This window comes from Pinus tabuliformis, chromosome 1_2, assembly GCF_031772625.1.
Source record: "Pinus tabuliformis cultivar Carrire ecotype Pingquan chromosome 1_2, CPIR1, whole genome shotgun sequence".
NCBI classification, from domain to species: domain Eukaryota; kingdom Viridiplantae; phylum Streptophyta; class Pinopsida; order Pinales; family Pinaceae; genus Pinus; species Pinus tabuliformis.
In genome coordinates, this window is record NC_142298.1 from 994,212,840 (window position 1) to 994,234,694 (window position 21,855).

The following is a 21,855-nucleotide window of genomic DNA, read 5'->3' on the forward strand; positions in this document are numbered from 1 at the left end:
GGCTGCTACTTTTCGAGGAGATAAGGGAAGCCTTTGGGGGAGTGTTTGCAGCAATTTTGGAGTGCTTGGGGAAGGATTTCACTGGTGTGCAGGAGGGTCATACTTCCCAGAAATTTGTGGAGGGCGTGGTGCTTTGGGGGCTGAATTTCGGGGGTCCAAACCAGGCCAAACCCTTTCTGGGTTTTTTGCTTGAGGAGCTTGGGAATAATTTGGCAGAATTTTGAAAGCACTGAAGATAGGGTTTTCAGCAGCGTCTTTGCAGGAGACAGTGCAGTTTCGCTGGGGCAACGCATAACATCATCGAGATAGCTGATTTTGTCATCCAGACTTGTAGTTTGATCACTTGGGCTTTGCTTCGCTTGCCTTTCGGGCAAGCCCAGGTGCATTCCTCCCACATTATTGTATTATTGCTCTAGATTCATAATAAAACGACCCAACTGCTTCTCACTTTCAGTTTATTTATGGGTGTGCTCTAAAGTTTGAAATTTTCTGTTGTTGAAGTTGTTATTTGCTTTACATATCATTGTTTTTCCTAGTTTGGAACATTACAGTGGTATCAGAGCTTAGATCTTGGCTCAGCCGTGGGAGAGTTTTCCTATGAGTGAGGAGGACAGGCAGAATATCACCTATAGGAGACAGAGGTACCGGAGCCGGGAGAGGGAGTTAGAGATTACATTGGACACTGAGGAGCGTGGGAAGGTTGTGGTAGTAGAGGACATGGTGGAACCCAGGAGTAAGGAGGATATGGCCTTTGACAGCCTCTTGAAGGCCCTTAGTGATTTAGCAAAGGGGCAGAAGGAGATGTTGGATGAGATCAAACAACAGAACCGAGACCGAAGCATCCACCGAGATTTCCTATTTGGGGAGACTTTTGGGGCCTCCCAACAGTATGACCACCCTTCATCGACTACTCACCCACCAGCCTCAAGTGGGCCAACTAGGACCACGCTGCCTTCTTTCCTACCATCAACACCTAGTGAGCAGGGTGGACCAGATGACCAGATGCCCATGGGGGAGTATTTTAGGGAATGGCAATCCATGGGGGAAGATTTCAAGGCAACCCTATCTTTTAGAGACTATTGTTAGCTCAAGCAAAATGAGAAGGGCAGGAATTATGGAGGCCAGGGCACGCAGAGCTCCGAGTTGCAACATACTATTGGGAGTATGTACTTCCCCACATATGATGGCGCTACCAAGTGCACAACTTGGGCTTAGGTGGAGAAGTTGGATACTTATTTCGAGCTCAAAAGGACAACGGAGGTGGAAGCCATTAAAATGGCTATCTTACACTTGGAGGGGGAGGCACACGACTGGTGGTTTCACGGCTTGTCCACTCTGGGGCATGCCAACGTGACTTCCTATGAGGATTTCACAAGGAGAGTGGTGGAGCGTTTTGATCAGAGGGATCCGGAGGCTCACTTCAAGGAGCTGACCCAACTCAGACAAACGGGTCATCCAAAGCAATATATATCGAAGTTTCTGAGGGTCTTAGTCATGGTGCCAGATTTATTAGATGTTAAGAGGGTGTACACGTTCATAGAGGGGTTGCTCGAGCCACTGCGTGGACTGGTGAAGTCACGTAGGCCCTCTACTCTACAGGAGGCCGTGACATGTGCTAGAGACCTGCAGGGGGCCATCCCCAAGACCTGGGCACCTATTCCATCACATACTCCCTACCCTCAGAAGGGAAGTGATACTAGACCACCACCACAGAGAGCAGCCCAAGGCGTTGGCAACTAGATGAGGAGACTCGGAGAGACCTCAGGAGGAGGAAACTGTGCTTTACTTGTCGGGAGCCATGGGCACCAGGCCATCGGTGCACAACGGGCAAGGCTCATTATATTGAGGTCTTTTCGGATAGTGATTAGGAGGATGATGTGGAGCTGGAGTATGGTGGGGGAGATAGTGAGGGTCCAGTAGAGAGGGGATCACCACCACCACCACCACATTGGGGAGCATCTTTTACACCATCTAGGGGAGTCCTTGCTTCCTTGTGCGGGGTCCCCAAATTTTTAACCCTGAGGATCAAACACAGCGCAAGGGCAACGTGTGTCAGTTCTAGTAGACAATGGGGCCACCCACAACTTCATTGATGCTCAGATGGTCCAGAGGAGGGGCATCACCACAACAGAGTTTGAGGGGTTTTCCATTCTCGTGCCAGGGGATGGGACAGTGCAGTGCACTCGGTACGTTCCCGCTTTGATAGTGACCATGGGGAACTACTTGATGGCAAACCATTTTTTTGTATTGGATGTACTGGACACCAACGTAGTGATGGGTGTCCAATGGCTATAGTCCCTTGGCTGAGTCACCACTGATTGGAGGAAGCTGGAGATGGAGTTCACCAGGCCGGATGGCAAGCTGGTAGTCCTTAGGGGCATGCACTCGTATCCTCCACAGACAGTTTTAGCACATCAAATGGAGGTAGATTTGAGGCATTGAGACATAGTGTGGGCTATGGAGCTGAGGATTTCAGAGGCTGGGTGACATGCCTGTTGACCCTGCCGCCTACACCTACCTACAAGTCAGTGAGAAAAAGCCTTCAACCCCACAAGGTGTGGTTGGTGGTAGGGAACTAAGAGAAGGGGCTGTCACACTAATCCCGACTCTCTCCATTTGAGCTATCTCCTAGGTTAGCTAAGGGGGGTGGTCCCTAATGAAAAGTTAATTTAAAAAGGATGTGAGTTTCTAGGAGAATTGTTAGAGTTAAATAGATTATCTCTTTAAGATTTATAAGCAAAAAATTGATATGAGCATTAACCATCATAAGGTAAGCATGAAATACGTAAACAACCAGTGCCTTCCAAGTATTTGCTCTTTAAGAAATGAAATTGTATTTTGCTTAAAATGAAGTGAAATGCTTTTAAATGGAAAGCCAAAATAAACCTGAAAAGTGAAACACTAAATTGTTAGCATGAGATATTATAAATGCTTTCAAGATGAATAAGTCTACAAATCAAAGCATGAAAACTATCTTGCTCAAAAGGATACAAAAATAACTCAAATGTTAGACCAAGATGACAACAAAGTATGTTACAAAAATAATCTACAAGAGGCTAGGCCAAAGAGTATGAGCAAGCTCTCCTCTTTGACTAGCCATGACTTAGCTCTTTGAAATAGCCGGGTATTGATAAATGAAGTACAATACGTAAAAAATAATTTTTTCCAAGTTTGATATTTTGGGACAAGAAATAAAAGCTTTAAGAAACTTGAAAGAATCTTTGCAAGACACAAATAAGATATAGATGAGACTTTGGAATTCAAAACATGCGGGTTCTCCTTGAATATTTTTCAAGAATGGGTTGATTCCTCCGAGAATTTCCCCTCATGCTTGAAAAGCTTGACCAAATAATGATTCATCTACAAAACTTCACCACAAATCATTAACTCTACATGAAATTAAATAAGTGTAGTGGAAAGAATTCTTAGAGATACATCTATTATCCACCAGAAGATTTATTTTCCTAAAGCAAATAATTAATTCTTATGCTAATATGAGATATCTGCATACTAACATAACTTGAAACAAGCATGAAAGAAATAATGACACGAGGAAATAAATAGAAGCATAACAAGAAGTCAAGAATTTACCACACATGCAAGAAGAAGAACACCATCACGCTTTACGCCAAAGACTGTTGTATTATATTCCAAGTAGTGAATACAATCCCGCAGAGTCTCGTCAAGTACAATAGCTCGTATTACATGATACAATGTGAGAGCCCAAGGCTCTATTATATAGAGAGTTGGGAGCAAATCCCAATGATGAATGACAATGACAAATGGCATTGGAGCCAATTCCAATGTAGAAGTGATTAAACAAGTGGCATGAGGTGACAATCCCAAAGAGAAATTCGAATTTGTTGAATGGAGCTCCAATGCCAAGTGTAAAAATCGAATTCTAGTAAGTGGACATCATTTTCTTCTTCCCTTATGTGCCAAATTCGAATTTTATGATAAAATGACAAGTGTATATGGGTGGTAACCCATGTGGGGACAATTTCCCACAAAAATTTCCACCAAATATTCTCCCAAATCCTCTCAAATGTGCATTAACTTCACAAATTCGAATTTCCAAGTAAGTAGCTTTTTCCTTTAATGCCATAAATTCGATTTTATTTGAGCATATGTCATTTCCTTGATTTTAGGAGTCCACATCACCTTGAGACTTCACTCTAACTCCCCCATAATTTTCCACCTCATTTCCACAACATTTAGCATGTGTGGATATTTATTTCTCGCCATTTATTTAATTTTTGGCTTTAATTAATTGCCAGATTTCCCACTAAACTTAGGAAAAGTGGGTTTTGTTAGTTCAAAACACATTTTTAACCCATCAAAGTGTGTCATTGTAGAAAGTTGAGGGTGAGGTGTAAATTTTATTACTCATACCCCATACAACTTCTCTAGACATCACTTATTACATTACAAATACAATTTTATTTGCAATTTTTGACCTGCGGGAAATCTAAAAAATTAAAAAATGACTACCTAGACCTAACCAAATTCCACGAAATTTTTTGTGTGATCTAGTATGGTAATATACATCGACTCTAGACACTAAGATGTGTTAGGGGCTTAACCTTCAAACTGTCACCTTGGCTTGGGTAAAAAGTGAGTGAAAAAACCCAGAAAATTATCCGCTTTTGAAAAAGAAAGGATAATTAACCAGAGAAAAAAACACTCCAAGGTGTACCCATTTGCCGATCAAGTCCCAACATTCCTAGGCTTGTTACATACTCAAAACTTATCATTACTAATATCACTTATTACAATTCCCCACAGGGTGTGGAATCTGGGTACAAAAAAGATGATGAGAAAATAGAAGTAGAGTTAAAAAACTCTGTTGACTGATGATATTTGATGGTACAAGGGTCCTCTGGATCATCCTTGGGCATGGAGTCTTCATATAATCATTAGGTGCCACTCCAGTGGTCAACAAGGCCCAACCACGACACTCGGACATACAGGCCATCTTAACAGATACTCAATGGTATTTAGGGATATCCCATCGGGGCAGCCACCAGACAGGGGATTCGAGCACACCATTGAGTTGGAGCCAAGTGTGCAGGTAGTTATCACCACCCCTTATAGGCACCCCAAGGCCTATAAGAACGAGATTGAGCGGGCCATCAGGGAGTCGTCGGTGTTGGGCCACATTAGGTTGAGTTCCAGCCCCTTTGCTTCTTCAGTGGTGCTGGTGAAAAAGAAGGATGGAACCTTGCGCATGTGCATTGATTACAGGGTGCTCAATAAGAAGACGTTGAAGAATCGATACCCCATCCCACGCATTGATGAGCTGAGTACTTCTCTAAGATAGATTTGCGCTCGGGGTACCATCAGATCAGGGTGTGGGATTAGGACATCCCTAAGACAACCTTCAGATGCCACTATGTGACATTTCGAGTTTTTGGTCATGCCCTGGGTTGACGTGTATGAACCATGTGTTCCGGGGGCAGTTGAGGAGGTTTGTATTGGTGTTTTTTGACGACATCTTGATCTACAACATAACCTGGGAGGAGCACCTGGAGGCGGTATTGTGTATTTTGGAGGAGCAACAAATTTATGCCAAATTGTCCAAGTGTGAGTTTGGGCTAACGGAGATGCTCTACTTGGGGCACATCATTGGCGCAGACAGGGTGAAGGTGCATGAGGAGAAGATACAGGCTATTCGGGATTGGCCGGTGCCTAGAGATGTGACAGTGTTGAGGGGGTTTTTGGGCATTTGCACCTATTACTAGAAGTGTGTCAAGGGATTCTCGTAGTTGGTGACACCCCTCACGGATTTGACCAAGAAGGGGGCTTTTACATGGACAAATGGAGCCCAGTTAGCTTTTGATCACCTCAAGGAGGTGATGAGTAGTTGCCCAGTGTTGGCACTCCCGAATTTCACTCAGTTGTTCACAGTGGAGTGTGATGCATCATAAGAGGGGATTGGGGTAGTATTGTCCCAAGATGGACGTCCCATTGCTTTCGAGAGCCGGAAGCACCTACCACATGAGAGGTTGTATTTTATATACAATAAAGAGATGTTGGCCATCATGCATGTGTTGGCCAAATTTCGGCGGTACTTAGGGGGTAACCGATTTCGGTTGAAGACAGATCACAATAGTCTTCGCCACTTCATGGGGTAGAAGGGCCTCAACGATAGACAACAAAGATGGGTTAGCAAGGTGTAGGCCTACGATTTTGATATTGAGTACGTGCGGGGAAAGCACAATTTAGTGGCCGATGCATTATCTAGGAGACCTAAATGCCTCTCAATCATAACCATTTGCGATGACTGGAAGGCATAGTTGTTGGTAGAGTACTCCAAAGATCTGCAGGCATGCGAGATCTTGGAGGGAACACACGCAGATTAGCCCTACTGAGTGATGGCCGATATCATATATTACAAGGGGCACATATTTTTGGTACTGGGCTCACAGTTGAGGGAGAGGATACTCCATGTAGCACATGATTCCCCATTATCAGGGCATCAGGGGTTCAGGAAGACATACATGGCAGTTAGAGAGCGCTTCACCTAGAAGGGCCTCAAGGGGGATGTGTTGAGGTATGTGCAGGAGTGTGAGGCATGCTAGAGGAACAAAGGGGAGTTGACCCATCCAGCTGGGTTGTTGCAGCCTCTTCCCATTCCTGAGGGGAAATGGGAGAGTATCTCCATGGATTTCATCATGGGGCTTCCAACGGTGCAGGGCAAGGATTGTATTTATGTGGTGGTTGATCGGCTGACCAAATATGCCCATTTCTTCGCCATTTCAACCCAGTATTCAGCCTCACAGGTGGCCAAGTTGTTCTTTAGGGAGGTCTTTCGTTTGCATGGACTCCCTAAGACCATAGTCAGCGACAAAGACAACCGGTTCATGGGGGGATTCTGGTAGGAGCTCTTCAGATTAGTGGGTACTGAGCTCACCCCGAGCACGAGTTACCACCCACAGACGAACAGTCAGACAAAGCGAGTTAATAAATGGTTGGAGGGCTATCTCAGGAACTACGTGACCGGGCAACAGAGGGCATGGATTCGATGGCTACACTTGGGCGAGTATTGCTACAACACCACTCATCACATGTCCATCGGTATGTCACCCTTCCGTGCTTTATATGGTTATGATGCCTTATCTTTTGTTGATATTGTTTTTGGAGATAGCAGGGCCCCAAAGGCCAAAGATTGGATCCTAGAGAGCCAAGACATTCTCAAGGCTCTCAAGGACAACTTATTGACAACGCAAAATCAACAAAAGATGTATGCTGATAGGCACCGGGTTGAGAGGCATTTTGAGCAGAGAGACTTGGTGTTCCTATGGCTACAACGATATAGATAGTCTACCTTGAAGCAGAAAGGGGCCGAGGAACTGCAACCACATTTCTATGGGCCGTATCGAGTGGTTAGGAGAATTGGAGAGGTGGTCTACGAGCTGAAGCTTCCCTGGGGGAGAAAGATTCACAACATCTTCCATGTTTCGTGCCTCAAGAAGGTGCTAGGCCAACAGGTGATGGTAGCTGTAGAGTTGCCCTCGCTTGATGATGAGGGGCATCTGGTTTTTGGAACTGGAGGCCATTCTGGAGACTCAAGAAAGGAATCTAAGGAACAGGACCATCAAAGAGTTTTTGGTGCATTGGAAGAACTTGCTGGATGAAGATGCCACCCGGGAGGGTGAGCACATATTGGGGCATCCAACGCTAAAGTTGCTTGAGGACAAGGAACATTTGGGAGGGAAGGACTGTAGTGTCCCTTCCTAAATTATTTGTTATAGGTTTAATTTCCCACAATTTTGGATAGTTTTAGAGGCCATGGAACCCACTCAATTTTGACATAGGGACTTAGGGAAGAAAAGGAGGCCGTATTATTTTGTTAGTGGAGTGTGGGGGCCACCCACATGAGAAAAATGCACTTGGCCAAGTGAAGAGTTCGAATAGCCTTGGAGGGAAGTCGAATGGCAAGGTGGAGGGGCCCACGTGGGAAGGAAGGCCCACGAAATTATAAATAGGAGGAGGTCATCCTCACAAAGGATCCTTTTACCAATTGAACTCATTTTGTTGATCGAGCTACTTAGCCGGGTCACTTGCTGTTTAACAACGAGTTTTCCGTGTAGAGAACTCACCCTTTCTTTGCTGGACTTCGAGTGCCACCCTAGAGAGGTTTTGTCACATCATTCCGGATGAGAGATGGGGGAGATTTCAGCACTGACGTTCAGACATTCACTCATCCATAGCATGTTCTAGCAAGACACAGGAGGAGCACACGTGGGGGTCATTTCGGGTGTCTTCCGGGGAGCAATTGCTGGGAGAATTTTGGTGAGGAAGGTTCAGGGATATAGCAGACTTTGGGTGGAGTTTTGGAGCAAGATGAGGAAGCTATAGTTTAGTACAAATTTGTAGCTCTTAGGCCAGTGCAGAAGCCTCTCACTGGGCACACGTGGTGTTGAAGTCTCTAAGTTTACTTAGTTAGAAACCCTCCATGCACTTTATCTGATTTATTCCTGCCTACTTGTTATTTTCCTTAACAAGTTATTTACAATGTAAATATTGAAAATAAACACTAGTGCATGCTCAACATATTACAGATCAGTAACTAAAAGAAACAAGAACAAACACACCATATGACACCATTATTTTTGGACTAATGTCCCCGGAAAAACCCAATGCGGGAAAACCAGTGCAACTATCTGAGGGTTTTCTTATTAAGCAATATTAGAGTACAATCTGGGTGCCGAAACTGGCCTACCCAACAGAGAACTTCCTTGGCAGTAATACCTCCCAGTTTCTGACAAATCTACTGGCTGAAACGCCGGATAATCCTTCCGGCAGCTACTCAGCACCAATCTGCCCCAGAAACCCCAACGTTTGCCCAATCTGGACTGCGTCAGCCTCTCCTAGCCCAACACTAGCCCTGTGTTAGCCCCAGGAGGCCCTGCGTCAACTACGCTGACCTCTCTGGTGCTCTGCGCAACACTTAGATGCCTCTGCGTGGCCCTACGTGAGCACTGGTTGCTCTTGCGTCTCTCTCTCTCTCTCTGCTCTGCTGCTCTCCCGGCACTATCTCTGCTTCTATGTCTTTCTGTACTCAATGCCCCCCAGCTGCTTTCCCGATCACTGATTCTATCTATCTTAGCAAACCCTTCTCTAGAGAATAGAATGACTGATCACTCTGGTGTGTTCTCCAAGTGACCCTCAAGCCTCCTCTTATACTTTTCCTGTTGACATCTCAACGGCCGAGATTAAGTCCTTAATCAACGGCTAAGATTAGATCTGGCTTGATCCATGTCTTTTGGACCACTCTAACACAGATTCATATTAATACACATTAATACTTTATTTTCCCTAAGTTTAGACTTAGGGACTCCATTAAAAATATTAATTATTTTAATATCTCTTGATCTGTTTAGAATCTGCCCAAACTCTTTCTGGGTATTGGAGATGTCATGTGCCCCAACCTCTCCACCAAATTTCGTGGCTAGAGCACATCCGATGCTACCCCAAATCAACACGTGGGACTTGGAGGATTGTGTTGTGAGGCTGGTACTCGCCAGGGAGATAAGGGAAGCCTTTGGGGGAGTTTTTGCAGCAATTTTGGAGTGCTTGGGGAAGGATTTCACTGGTGTGCAGGCAAGCTGTACTTCCCAGCAGTTTGTGGAGGACGTGGTGCTTTGGGGCCGAATTTCGGGGGTCAAAACTAGGCCAAACCCTTTCTGGGTTTTGGTGGGTTTTGCTTGAGCTTGGTAATAATTTGGCAAAATTTTTTGAGCACTGGAGACGGGGTTTTCAACAGCGTCTTTGCAGGAGACGGTGTAGTTTTGCTGGGTCAGCGCATAACATCATTGAGATAGTTGATTTTGTCATCGGGGCTTGTAGTTTGATCACCTGGGTTTGCTTCACTTGCCTTTTGGGCAAGCCTAGGTGCACACGTCCCACATTATTGTATTATTTCTCCAGATTCATAATAAAATGGCTTAGATGCTTCTCACTTTCAGTCTATTTATGGGTGTGCTCTAAAGTTTGAAAGTTTATATTGTTGAATTTGTTGTTTGCTTTGCATATCACTATTTTTCCTAGTTTGGAACATTACACATTAACATATAAATTCTTTTTAGCTGAAGAACAAATAATAACTTTTTGAAAAATATTTTTTGAATAAATGCTAGTGGATGAATAATTTCAAAAGATAGATATTGGCCAAAACCCTTCTTCAAAATTAATTGCTACAATGAAATCTTAGAGCCCAAACATACTTGTCTCTTCCTAATAGTCTGTAAACTTGGAGCCCAAGGGTTAGCGTACTTGTAAATCTCTATAATTTTCTCAACATAAAATTGTTAGATCATATAGTGAATCAGATCACCTAAGATAGCACGTATCAGTAGAATGTTCTTATCACCGACAAATGAAATAACAATTGAAAAATTTATTTAGCACAATATAGGATCACACATAACTAACTCATACCACAAATCATCAGAAGAAGAACACCATTAATTGAACCCCAAAGTCTTTCTATTATGATAAAATAATGTTCCCACCAGAGCAGTAGCTCAATACCAACGTTACAAAATTACATCATCCAAAGATGTCAAATAGAAGCTAAATGGCTTCCTTATATAGAGAAACCCCACCAAGTGGAACATAATGGCTAGTTGGCTTGATCCCCATCAAAATAATCTCGACCATTGTAAATAATTTGATCATTTTTTAATCTCCACCGTCGAATTTTTAATTTTGAGGAAATATTCAAATTTTTCTTAAAACCCACTTTAAATTAATCCAAAAATTAATATTTTGGATTAATTTCTTCAAAAATTTGACTTTGACTTAACCACCAAGGTCCAAGGCTCAAATTTTCGTAAAATATCCATTTTTCCCTTAGTGTAGGACCTCCAAAAATTGACTTCTCTTTGATCCACGAATGTTTGATTATTTTCCACTTGGAGCGAAATTAATGCCTACAATTATTTTTTGACTGAAAATTAATTAATCTTTTGGCTTAGGATTTTATTTAATTTAGCCAGAAAAATTAATTAATTGACACTAGAGGGGATTTAATGATTTTTCCACCCTCAAATAATTTTAGCCATGGTTTCAGATTGTGAAGGCCCATGCACCAGGGTTGTGGGGAAGCACCCCCTCCTCCCCCCCCACTCCCACGTACCCGCTCTCAATTCGCGCTCCGCTCGGGAGCTAGTCGAGAGTGCGCTCCCTTAAAAAAAAACGCTCCTTGGTTTTTAGGGCGTGATCAGGGGAGCTCCCTAGTCTTTTTTGCAATTTTTTTTTTTGTAGAAACATTCCAAATGCAATTTTTTTTCAAAGAAACAAATAATTTTTGAGTGGGGCAGCCTAATGATCAAGCCTATTTCCCTAGTATTGATATGCGATTCATGGCAATGTTAAATTTTTAAAGTAAAAGTGACATTCTCCTTAATCTTCATTTTCATCTTTTTACTTAAATTTTTAACATTACCATGAAATGAATCAGGATTTTTGAGAGTGGTTCCGACCTCATTGGATTTCATATGGAGAAAGTAGAATTTTAGATCTCATTCAAAATCCAACAGACTTATCAGTTTTTCAGGATTTTAGGGTTGGGGGATTGCAATGTTTCCATTGGATTTTGTCATGTATTAGGGTATGGAACTCGTATTTAATCAAGAGCACCAGTCCCTCTATGTACCTTGATGTTAGTGACATTGGTTGTCGAACTCCTTTATCATGGCCCTACTAAAAATGTATCCATCACTCAAACAAAATCTTGACTTGACATGCTATGTTTTTTCTATCTTATGTTAATGCTTAGAGGGTGATATTAATGACAAAGATCCCTATATAGATCCAGAGGTAATGACAAAGATACCTCTGGATATTAATGCTTAGAGGGTGATATTAATGACAAAGACCTTGATTTTCCAACAAGAGTAAAAAATTAGACATTTCTCGTGGCAGCAAGAGGCCTAAGAATTAGCAATAGATAATAGATTTACTTGTCTTTTCTAGTTTCTAGTAGTTTTTATAACTGTTGACTCTTTCATATTTATTATGATATTTTTTGTAAACAATATATGACAATTTAAGTTTGAAGTTGGCAATTATAAATCATTGGTAACGAATTATGAATATGATGCTTCGTGAAAGTTGAAAGTTGTTTCATTTCATTTCATTTTATAACATTTCATTTCATGTTAGATATTATTTGTTGTAATGGTTACACTTTGTTTACAAGTACAACTTTGGTGATCAATGATGATAAATATTATATATTGAATTTTGAAAGCTTAAAACTTTAAAATTGATGAATCATGAGACTCAATATGTTGTATGTTACTATGTTACTAACTTGTGGACGTGGTTGATGAAGATTATAACTTCTAGATGATTGTTGTTATATGGTTCAATCTATGTTTATTATGCTTTTTATATATAATTCATCATTCTACATGCTTTTGTTGACCTATATGCATCAAAATATAAAAAATATAAAAATATATATTATAAAAAATCGCTGCCCGAATCGCTCCCAAACCAGGAGCTTCTAAAAATGTCGCTCCTGCTCCCGCTCTCACTCCCAAGTAACCTTGCCATTTACTAAAATATTTTTATATCAAATAATTACAAATTCAATCCTTGAAAGGGGAAATACACATTTAGAATTAGACCCTCAATAACTTACCCAATTCTGCGACACAATATGATTTAGTATGAAACCAAGTGTGCTTGGAATAAAATAATTTAGCCAATGTGCTAAAATAATTCTCAAACACACTTTTATAATAGACTCGATATAACACTAGGACTCACCTAAGACCTTGTCAACGAATCCCACCCTAGCTTTAGGGTTTAAGCTAGAAAAAAAACTCTGCCGATTATCCGTGTTTATAGGAACACACATAATTCAGTGAGGTTAAAAAACTTCCTAGGATGAAATCCTTTCCCAAAATTAGAGGCTTACCTAGGTGTTGTTACATAAGTAAATGCCCATACTAGCATCATTAACATTACAACCTGCAAAAATTGGCTTTACAATAACATAATTGTGTTGGATGATGACTTTGATCTTCCAAAAATTTTCTTCACTTCTTTGTACCCTGCTTCCTTGGATTGTTGACAAAGTGTGGTCAACATTTGGCTCCATATGGGGACATGTTGCTTCGTTGAAGGAATGTGAGAATCCAGAACCCTGTATCCAAGAAAACAAAAATCCATCAAATAGATATCTGTTCAAAATCAAAATCATCATGTATATGTAAAACATCTGCTGGAATAGAAAAAACTACTCTAACAAATAAAGACATAAAACTTAAATGAATGAAAAGAAAACTAACTAATGACATAAAGTAGCGCATACTGAGTATTTCCCAACTCTCAGGTAGGTTTGTGGGTTGACTTTTGGATGTGCCATGCTGAATTATGAAAATCCTAAGACTCTTTCTTATTCGAATATCGAGCTGCTCCCGACCATCAGATGCATCAAATTTCTTCCTTCTTCTTTTCCACCTTTTAGTTTTGCTTTCGGGACGCTGTGATGCTAAAAATGGTATCGATGTAGATTTTCTGTCTTGATCTTGAAAATGCTTGGATGAAGGATTTGAAGAATTTGAGGTATGCCGATCTTATTTTGAATATATTCTGCAAAGGTGACACATAAACCTAATCTTCCTTTCCAACCATGGCATTTCTAGTTAACCTGTTTCCAATGGGGCAAGTGACCTCCTCGCAATGAGATGGGAATTACTTCAGTGAGCTGGGAGGCTTGTGATCTATCGAAAGTCCTTTGTTTCTTTCATCATCTGATCTATGTTGAAATTCCTACACCTGTGACCTTTCCATCTTTTGTAGCTTACTCTGAAGAGTGATCTGTTCAATTCTCATGCCGATCTTATTTTGAATATATTCTGCAATGGTGACTAATAAACCTAATCTTCCTTTCCAACCATGGCATTTCTAGTTAACCTGTTTCCAATGGGGCAAGTGACCTCCTCGCAATGAGATGGGAATTGCTTCAGTGAGCTGGGAGGCTTGTGATCTGTTGAAAGTCCTTTGTTTCTTTCATCATCTGATCTATGCTGAAATTCCTGCACCTGTGACCTTTCCATCTTTTGTAGCTTACTCTGAAGAGTGATCTGTTCAATTCTCATGGCATTCATTTGATTAAAATGTTCAACCTTCATAGCACTGATTTCCTTGGCATGGTTTTCCTCCATGGTCAACAACTTATTTTGAAGACATATCTGACCAACTTCCATATCTTTTATTACTTTGACATGATTTTCCTCCATGGTGATCAAATGGTCTTGCATGGTGGTCATCTGATTAGAATGATTAATTTCCATGATTTTTAGTTCCTCAACATGTTTTTCTTCAATAGCTAATAACATGTTCTGAAGACCGACTTCCATGTCCTTTATCACTCTATTATGATTCTCTTGAATTGAGCTTATTTCTTTCTTATGATTTGTTTTTATGGTGCTTAGCTCCTCAACATGCTTTTCTTCTATAACTATTCACTTGGTGTGCATGGATCTCATTTCCCTAGAGTGATTCTCTTGATTGAGTTCCATGGTTTTCATCAACTATGCTTGACTGAACTGCATGTCTCTAAGCATTTGAGTTAATTCCTTGATAAGATGCTTATCATTTTCTTTTTCATTGTCAATACCAATTTGATCACTTGTCCTTGCCTTTCCATTATCGAGGATTCTTCTTGTAATGGCACAAGTTGATTCATCATGAAAATGCTCACAAGGTCTGCAATTATGGTAAAGGTTGATGTGGTGCATTCTCTTGTAACCTTTTCTACGATAGTTGGGTCTTTCACAGGATCACTTTCATCTTTCTTCATAGCGCTAGTTGTACAAGGTGAATCCCTTTGATCTTCATATCTACTTTTAAAAGCATTGACAATGGCTTGCAGAGAATCACAAGAATTGTCTGGAAAATCACAAAACTCATTCTTAACATCACCTTCCAAGGAAAGGACAAAGCGCTGCATTTTGATGTCTTCATGATTACAACGTGGAGAGTCACAGAGCCTTAACATACAATGAGTAAATTTTATGAGATGATTTGTAGCAGTGATTGCATTATTACCCGTGAAAGAAGGTAGTTTATTAATGGCAATTTCCGGAATATCCCGAGGAATGTTAGTAAAACGACAAGGGGCAAACAAATCATTCATGATGACTTGCTTAAGGGGAAAATGAGCTAATGGATTGCAGAGAGAGGGATTCTTGTTCAAGAAAAACAAGGTGTTTACAAGAAGCAAGCTTCTAGCAGAATTTCTTGCAAAAAATGAAAAAAGTGGAGTTGCCACTTGAACATGAATCTAACTCTAAAATCCAAAAGGCAAAAATTGAAAAGTCAGTCAAGAATCAGGAAGAGAAAAACTGTATTCCCGGGTTACAGAAGAGAAAATGGATATCAGGGAGGGCTTCCTTTTTGAGAGAAAATGAATGCTTACTAGAATGTAATTTGTTCAAACAAGCTCTGAGAGCGGGGTTGACCAAGCTACCATGATTTCTTCTAGTGTAATCTTTTGTGAATGGATGAATAAGTGGAGTCTTCACCCAAACAAGAAACTAATCCAAATGTCTAGGTGCTAAAGGTGCAAATTGAAATGTGAACAAGATGTAAATTTTATGAGATGATTTGTAGCAGTGATTGCATTATTACCCGTGAAAGAAGGTAGTTTATTAATGGCAATTTCCGGAATATCCCGAGGAATGTTAGTAAAACGACAAGGGGCAAACAAATCATTCATGATGACTTGCTTAAGGGGAAAATGAGCTAATGGATTGCAGAGAGAGGGATTCTTGTTCAAGAAAAACAAGGTGTTTACAAGAAGCAAGCTTCTAGCAGAATTTCTTGCAAAAAATGAAAAAAGTGGAGTTGCCACTTGAACATGAATCTAACTCTAAAATCCAAAAGGCAAAAATTGAAAAGTCAGTCAAGAATCAGGAAGAGAAAAACTGTATTCTCGGGTTACAGAAGAGAAAATGGATATCAGGGAGGGCTTCCTTTTTGAGAGAAAATGAATGCTTACTAGAATGTAATTTGTTCAAACAAGCTCTGAGAGCGGGGTTGACCAAGCTACCATGATTTCTTCTAGTGTAATCTTTTGTGAATGGATGAATAAGTGGAGTCTTCACCCAAACAAGAAACTAATCCAAATGTCTAGGTGCTAAAGGTGCAAATTGAAATGTGAACAAGATGATGACAAGATTGGTGAGAGGATGAAGAATGATAGAATGAAAAGATGAAGAGATGGAGAGAATGTTGTGAAAACCAGGGACAAAAAAACTCTATCCCCGACAACAGCGCCAGAAAATGTTGTCGCACAAATTGTACAGGTTGGATGAGACAATGCTCAGGACGGGGGCTGTCACTCTGATTCTTGTCCTCTACGTTCTAGCTGTCTCCCAACAACAGGCTATGGGGTGTAGTCCCTATGAAATGTGAAGATGAGAGACTCGTTGGCAACCAACAAATCCGGGAGATACAACTAAATGGCCTAGCAACTTGGTTGAATTAGCAAGTTTAAATATTAGATTAGATTATCGTGAGATACCAATGCCTTAAATGGAGTCAAATACTTGCTCTATATGAATTATTACCATGTAATCGGATGAACAATTGTTGCTTTAAGACGCTTCACTATCCTGGATGAAATGCAAATCCTACAATCTATGTGAGATGCAGAATCTTGGTTTATTTTAAATTATATGCCTATCTAAGTGAATCCTTCCTCTCAATTGTTTTGAATTTAGTCTCCAGAGTAGGTTGTGAGAGAGAAACCATAGGGAAGCAAGCTATGTCTTGATTAACGATCCCTCCCCTTGAGTTTTAACCACCTGATGCCTTCGGTGCTGCAGAGACTGTGGATCTGACGATTACAAGGTCACCGTGTTAACCACTAAAGAGGGTCTAAGATTTGCAAGTTTGGTGAGAAAGGTGGTCCTATCTCTCTATCGACCAAGCTTATGCTTGGAAGTAAATTAATTAGTGCAAAAATAGGTCTAAGATGATAGTGCAAACTATGAGTGAATGCTCGAGGTGAGATTGTTAGAGTTCTTAAATACTTAAAGACAAGATACAATGATTTTCAATATAGGAAAATGAAATACTTAAACAATGAATTTATGACAATTTTCATCACAAGAGAAAGTGCTCAAATTAAACGATGCCAAAAAATGTTGCCAAGATTGTAATAGACAATGGCTTACAAGATCAATGCTTCTGAACACAATTAGCAACCTTCAAGATTATAACAATGGATCACCAATATGCCAATTAGATACAAGAAAGAATTTCTGATGGACACAATTAGATTTCTTATCATAATGATGATTAAACTTGATTAAGTGCTTCAAAAGTGACTTAGATTACAAATCCACAAGAGCTGTTAATGAAGAGCAATGCATCACATATCCAACAAAAATAATATCAATGAGAAACAAAAGCATTAATCACAATATTACTTGTTAAGCCAATCTCATCAAACGATTGTCAATCCAATTAGAGCACTTGTGCTTATAAATGCAATTAGAAATATGCTTGTGCAAGAGTGCAAAATGGATGGGGATGATGCAGAAATGCAATGGAACGCAAGATGGGGCAGGAAATAAATAAATGATTGCAGCAGCAAGAGAGAAACCCAATTCCACTAAAAATTGCTTATACAGTATGCTCAAGATGCAAGGAACAAGAGCTAAGTGAAATTAGATAACTTTCAATGCTTTTTACCACCACCGTAAATTTTATATCAAACCTTTATGCAGTGTATATCAGCCCTTAAATTATTATGACAACCTTCAAATAGACAATCAAATATGTCAATAGATGCAAGCCTAAACAATGCCAATGATAGAATATGCTTGTAAATTGATTATTAGGCCAAGATTATGTCATTTTACCACTGCTGTAGGTGAAATTATACGGCTGTAGCAAATATATCAGATTTGGAAAATCAATCCATAGTCCACAAAAATTTCACTTATGTGCGTCCAATTGACTTTAGATTAATTCTTGATGCCCTAGGCAAATTATTTAGTGAATTTAAGCTTGATTTAGATGTGTTTAGGCCTTAAATATACTGCTGTCATAAAATACTTCAGAATTCAAAACGAGGAAAATGATTAAAAGGTTAGGAAGCAAACCAAGAGGCCTAGTTGTCTTGTAGATGATTAGAGAGGCTCCCGATGACCTTGAAAAGCAGCAACCACCAAATTAGCTCTAGAATTGCTGCAAAACCAAATGTTAGAAATGAAATATTAAATCAATGACTGAATAATGCTAGAATGAGGGTTAGGGTGAGAGGCTAGGATTAGGAAACCCCAACACTAGGGCTAGAAGGGCCAATGAAAGGATGGAAAGGTCAAGCAAGGGCAACAAAGAGGGAGAGGAGGCCTAATAAGGCCACAACCAAGGAGGAGAAGCTGTCTAGGGCTGACATCGAGCCTAAAAAGGTTGACGTTGGGCAAGAGAAGGCCCTAAAAGGACTAGCGGCTAAGGGATAGCCCTTTTAGGGCTGCGACTAGGGTAAGGAGGGGGCTGAGGGCCAAAAAAGGCTCACCAAGCCCACGACTAGGGCTAGAAAGGGAGGTCAAGGCCTCCAAAGGCTTGCGACTAGGCAAATAAGGGGGGGCTGAGGGCCTTAAGAGGCCACGACAAGCCCTAAAAGGGTTGCGGCCAAGCCAAGGAGGGGGCCGAGGGATTAGAAAGGCCACCAAGCCTCACGACTAGGGAAAAAGTTGAGGACGACTAGGCCTTAGGGCCTAAAAAAATATTTGAAGCCCTTACAATTGCCAAAAATGCCAAATGTCACTGCCAAAGTGTTGAACGACTTCCCTTCTTTAGCTAGACCAATGTTACTTGGGAGCGGGATCGAAAGCGGGGAGCGGGAGCAACATTTTCAGAAGCTCCTGGTTTGGGAGCGAATCCCAGAGCGATTTTTTAAAAATATATATATTTTTTATATTTTTTAATTTTTGATACATATATGTCAACAAAAACATGTAGAATGATGAATTAGATATAAAAAACATAAAAAAACATAAATTGATCATTGAACCATATCACATCAATCATCTAGAAGCTATGAAACCGGATTCGTCCAAAACCCTTGACGAATCGCGAATCGGTCGAATCCGACACGATCTCTCGTGTCAAGATTTCAGGGCACGTCGTGTCCTCTTGTGACACGTCGTGTCCAGTAACGTGCCGCGAATTTCCAAATCGTGTCTCGAATTTTCAAATCGTGTCTCGAATTTTATGACGAGTCCTGGTTTGCGGATTCGTTTCGAGGGCTCGGAACTGCTGCTAGGTTAAAAGGGGGTGTGTCTCTCTCAGTTGATCTTTCTGCTTCCAAGATTGAGTTCAATAAGAAGCACCATGGCACAAGATTGGTTGTAGAGCGGGCGTTAGCACGGTTCAAAGGAACATGGAGAATTATCGATGGGGTGATGTGGCGACCAGACAAACATAAATTGCCTTGAATAATCCTTGTGTGCTGTATATTGCATAACATCATCATTGATCAAGGTGACGAGTTGCACGCCGATGTTCCCTTATCACATCATCATGATTCGGGTTACAAGCAACAATTCTGCCCATTTGCAGATGCAAATGCTCAAACCCTAAGAGAACAACTATCCAATTACTTATTACGGAAGCCACGTCAATGATCTGAATGGATCATATATTTAGTTTTCGCTAAATTTGTTGTATTTAAGATTCCTGTGTCTTATTCATACCATCAGACTCTGTTTAATACAGTGTCCGATGGACCTATTCTAATTGGAAATGCATTCCATGCGTTTCAAGTCCAATCTTGAAGATAAAGAGATCTGTTTGGAAATGCTTTCCATGGGTTTCAAGTTCAATCTTGAAGAGGAAGATATATGTTTACCATACGACAGAATGTCCCTTCCCTATTGAAATGTGTAATCAGTGGCTTTCAGTGCCAGAACTGAACCTGGCACTAATGCTTTTCCCTTCCCTACCTATGTAACAGATTTTGATTTGATGACTTAATGAGAAAACTATAGTTGTCAGTGTGTTTATCATTTATGTTTATGTGACTAGTACCACTGACATTTATTTGAATTTTGTATGTACTATGCATGCTAATAGCTATAGATGAAGAATCAAGATCTATGTTTGAACTTTGAAATCAATAAATTTGTATCATTAATTAAAATTTGTGTAAGAAATATGCTAATATCTAATTTTTTATATATATATATATATATATATATATATTTTTAAATATATATTATATATATATATTTTTTTAATAAAATAATATATAACGTGTCCTAACGTGTCCTATTCTGGGGGTCAGCGTGTCCCGAATCCGACACCACGAATCCCGAATCCTACGTGTCCCGAATCCCCGTGTCAGGGGACTTAGTCTAGAAGTTATAATCTTCATCAACCATGTCCACAAGTTAGTAAAATACATATTACAACTGCAACATGTTGAGTCTCGTGAATCATGATTCATCAAATTCAATCTTAAAGTTTCAACTTCAAGCTTTCAAAATTGAAATTTCAACATATAACATTTATCATCATTGATCACCAAAGTTGTACTTGTAAGCTAAGTTTAACCATTACAAGAAATAATATCTTAGATATTTCTAGCTAAGTTTAACCATTACAAGAAATAATATCTTAGATATTTCTAAGTCCTAACTTCTAATTGTTAACATGAAATGAAATGTTATAAAATGAAACATGAATAATGAAATGAAATGAAACAACTTTAGTCTTTCACGAATCATCATATTCATAATTCACAATCATTACCAATGAGTTATAATTGCCAACTTCAAACTTTCATTGTCACAGTCATATATTGTTTAAAAAAATATCATTATGATATGAAAGAGTCAAGAGTCAAGAGTCAAGGACTCAAGACTCAACAGTGATGAAAACTAATAGAAACTAGAAAAGACAAGTAAATTGTAAATCTACATGTGGCCCTTGCCACGAGAGTCTCCAGGAGTATAAGCAGGTCGTGGTGGTCTTCTAGGAGTCTCCCGCACAGACCGACGATTAGAACTAGAAGGCACATGCCCTCCACGTGAGGGTGTAGATGGAGGTGGCGATAACAAAGGAACAAGACTCGGACCTTGAGCACTACTACTGGATGGTGGAGGTGGAGGTGGCATGGCTGCTGCAGCTGCAGCTGCTTCATCTTCATCCCTTATAAGTTCCTCTTCCAGTTCTTCAAGATGCACTATACCATCCTCCAAATTGTCATCCTCTGGGTGATTGTCCCAAATTTTATATGTGGGATCCTCATAAGCCCGATCACAGTAATGACTCAACAACCTCAAGTTGTAGTGCACATAAACCAAGCTTTCTGCTCGGTTTTCATTGAGTCTATTTCTTTTCACATTATGTATGAAGCTGTAGGTGCTCCAACACCTCTCTGCAGAAGAAGTATTTACAACCTGTGATAGAACTTTTTTTGCCAATTTTGGCAAAAGTCCATGGCTGCCATATGTTTCCCACCATGTGAGAGCATCAAATCTGTCTCTGTCTTCCATTACATGGAAGATACCAAACAAACCAGTGCCACTGAAGTATTTGCCTATTTCAAGGCGCACAGCTGCACATTCCTCCTTGTCAGGTATCAACTTTTCTAATGCTTGCAAATATCCACTAGTTACCTCTGCATCTAAATGGGGTTTGGTCCTAATCCCACCCCCTGGTGCAGGTTGGCCCAACCAAGATGTAGAGTAGTATTTTGGCGTAAGGATATACGCCAAGCAATGTAGTGGAAGATTAAGTCTATTCCACCGTTCACACACACAATCGTGAATCAGTTTGTACAAGTCGAGATCTCTGTTATGAACAATATCTTTT

At 40.4% G+C, this 21,855-nt stretch overlaps 2 protein-coding genes across 5 annotated transcripts in view; both read left to right on the forward strand.

Moving 5' to 3' along the window:
* LOC149209399 (putative 1-acyl-sn-glycerol-3-phosphate acyltransferase 5) overlaps positions 1-21,855 on the forward strand; it is a 246,179-nt gene that overhangs the window by 87,914 nt on the left and 136,410 nt on the right. The gene's annotated exons all lie outside the window — the stretch shown is intronic.
* LOC149209401 (uncharacterized) lies at positions 1,276-1,740 on the forward strand. Its single transcript, XM_089398613.1, has one exon. It carries the CDS (start codon positions 1,276-1,278, stop codon positions 1,738-1,740), a length of 465 nt encoding a protein of 154 aa, XP_089254739.1.

What these genes read in the sequence shown, in the direction of transcription:
- LOC149209401 (XM_089398613.1), top strand. Translation starts at nt 1,276, where the DNA reads ATGGCTATCTTACACTTGGAGGGGGAGGCACACGACTGGTGGTTTCAC.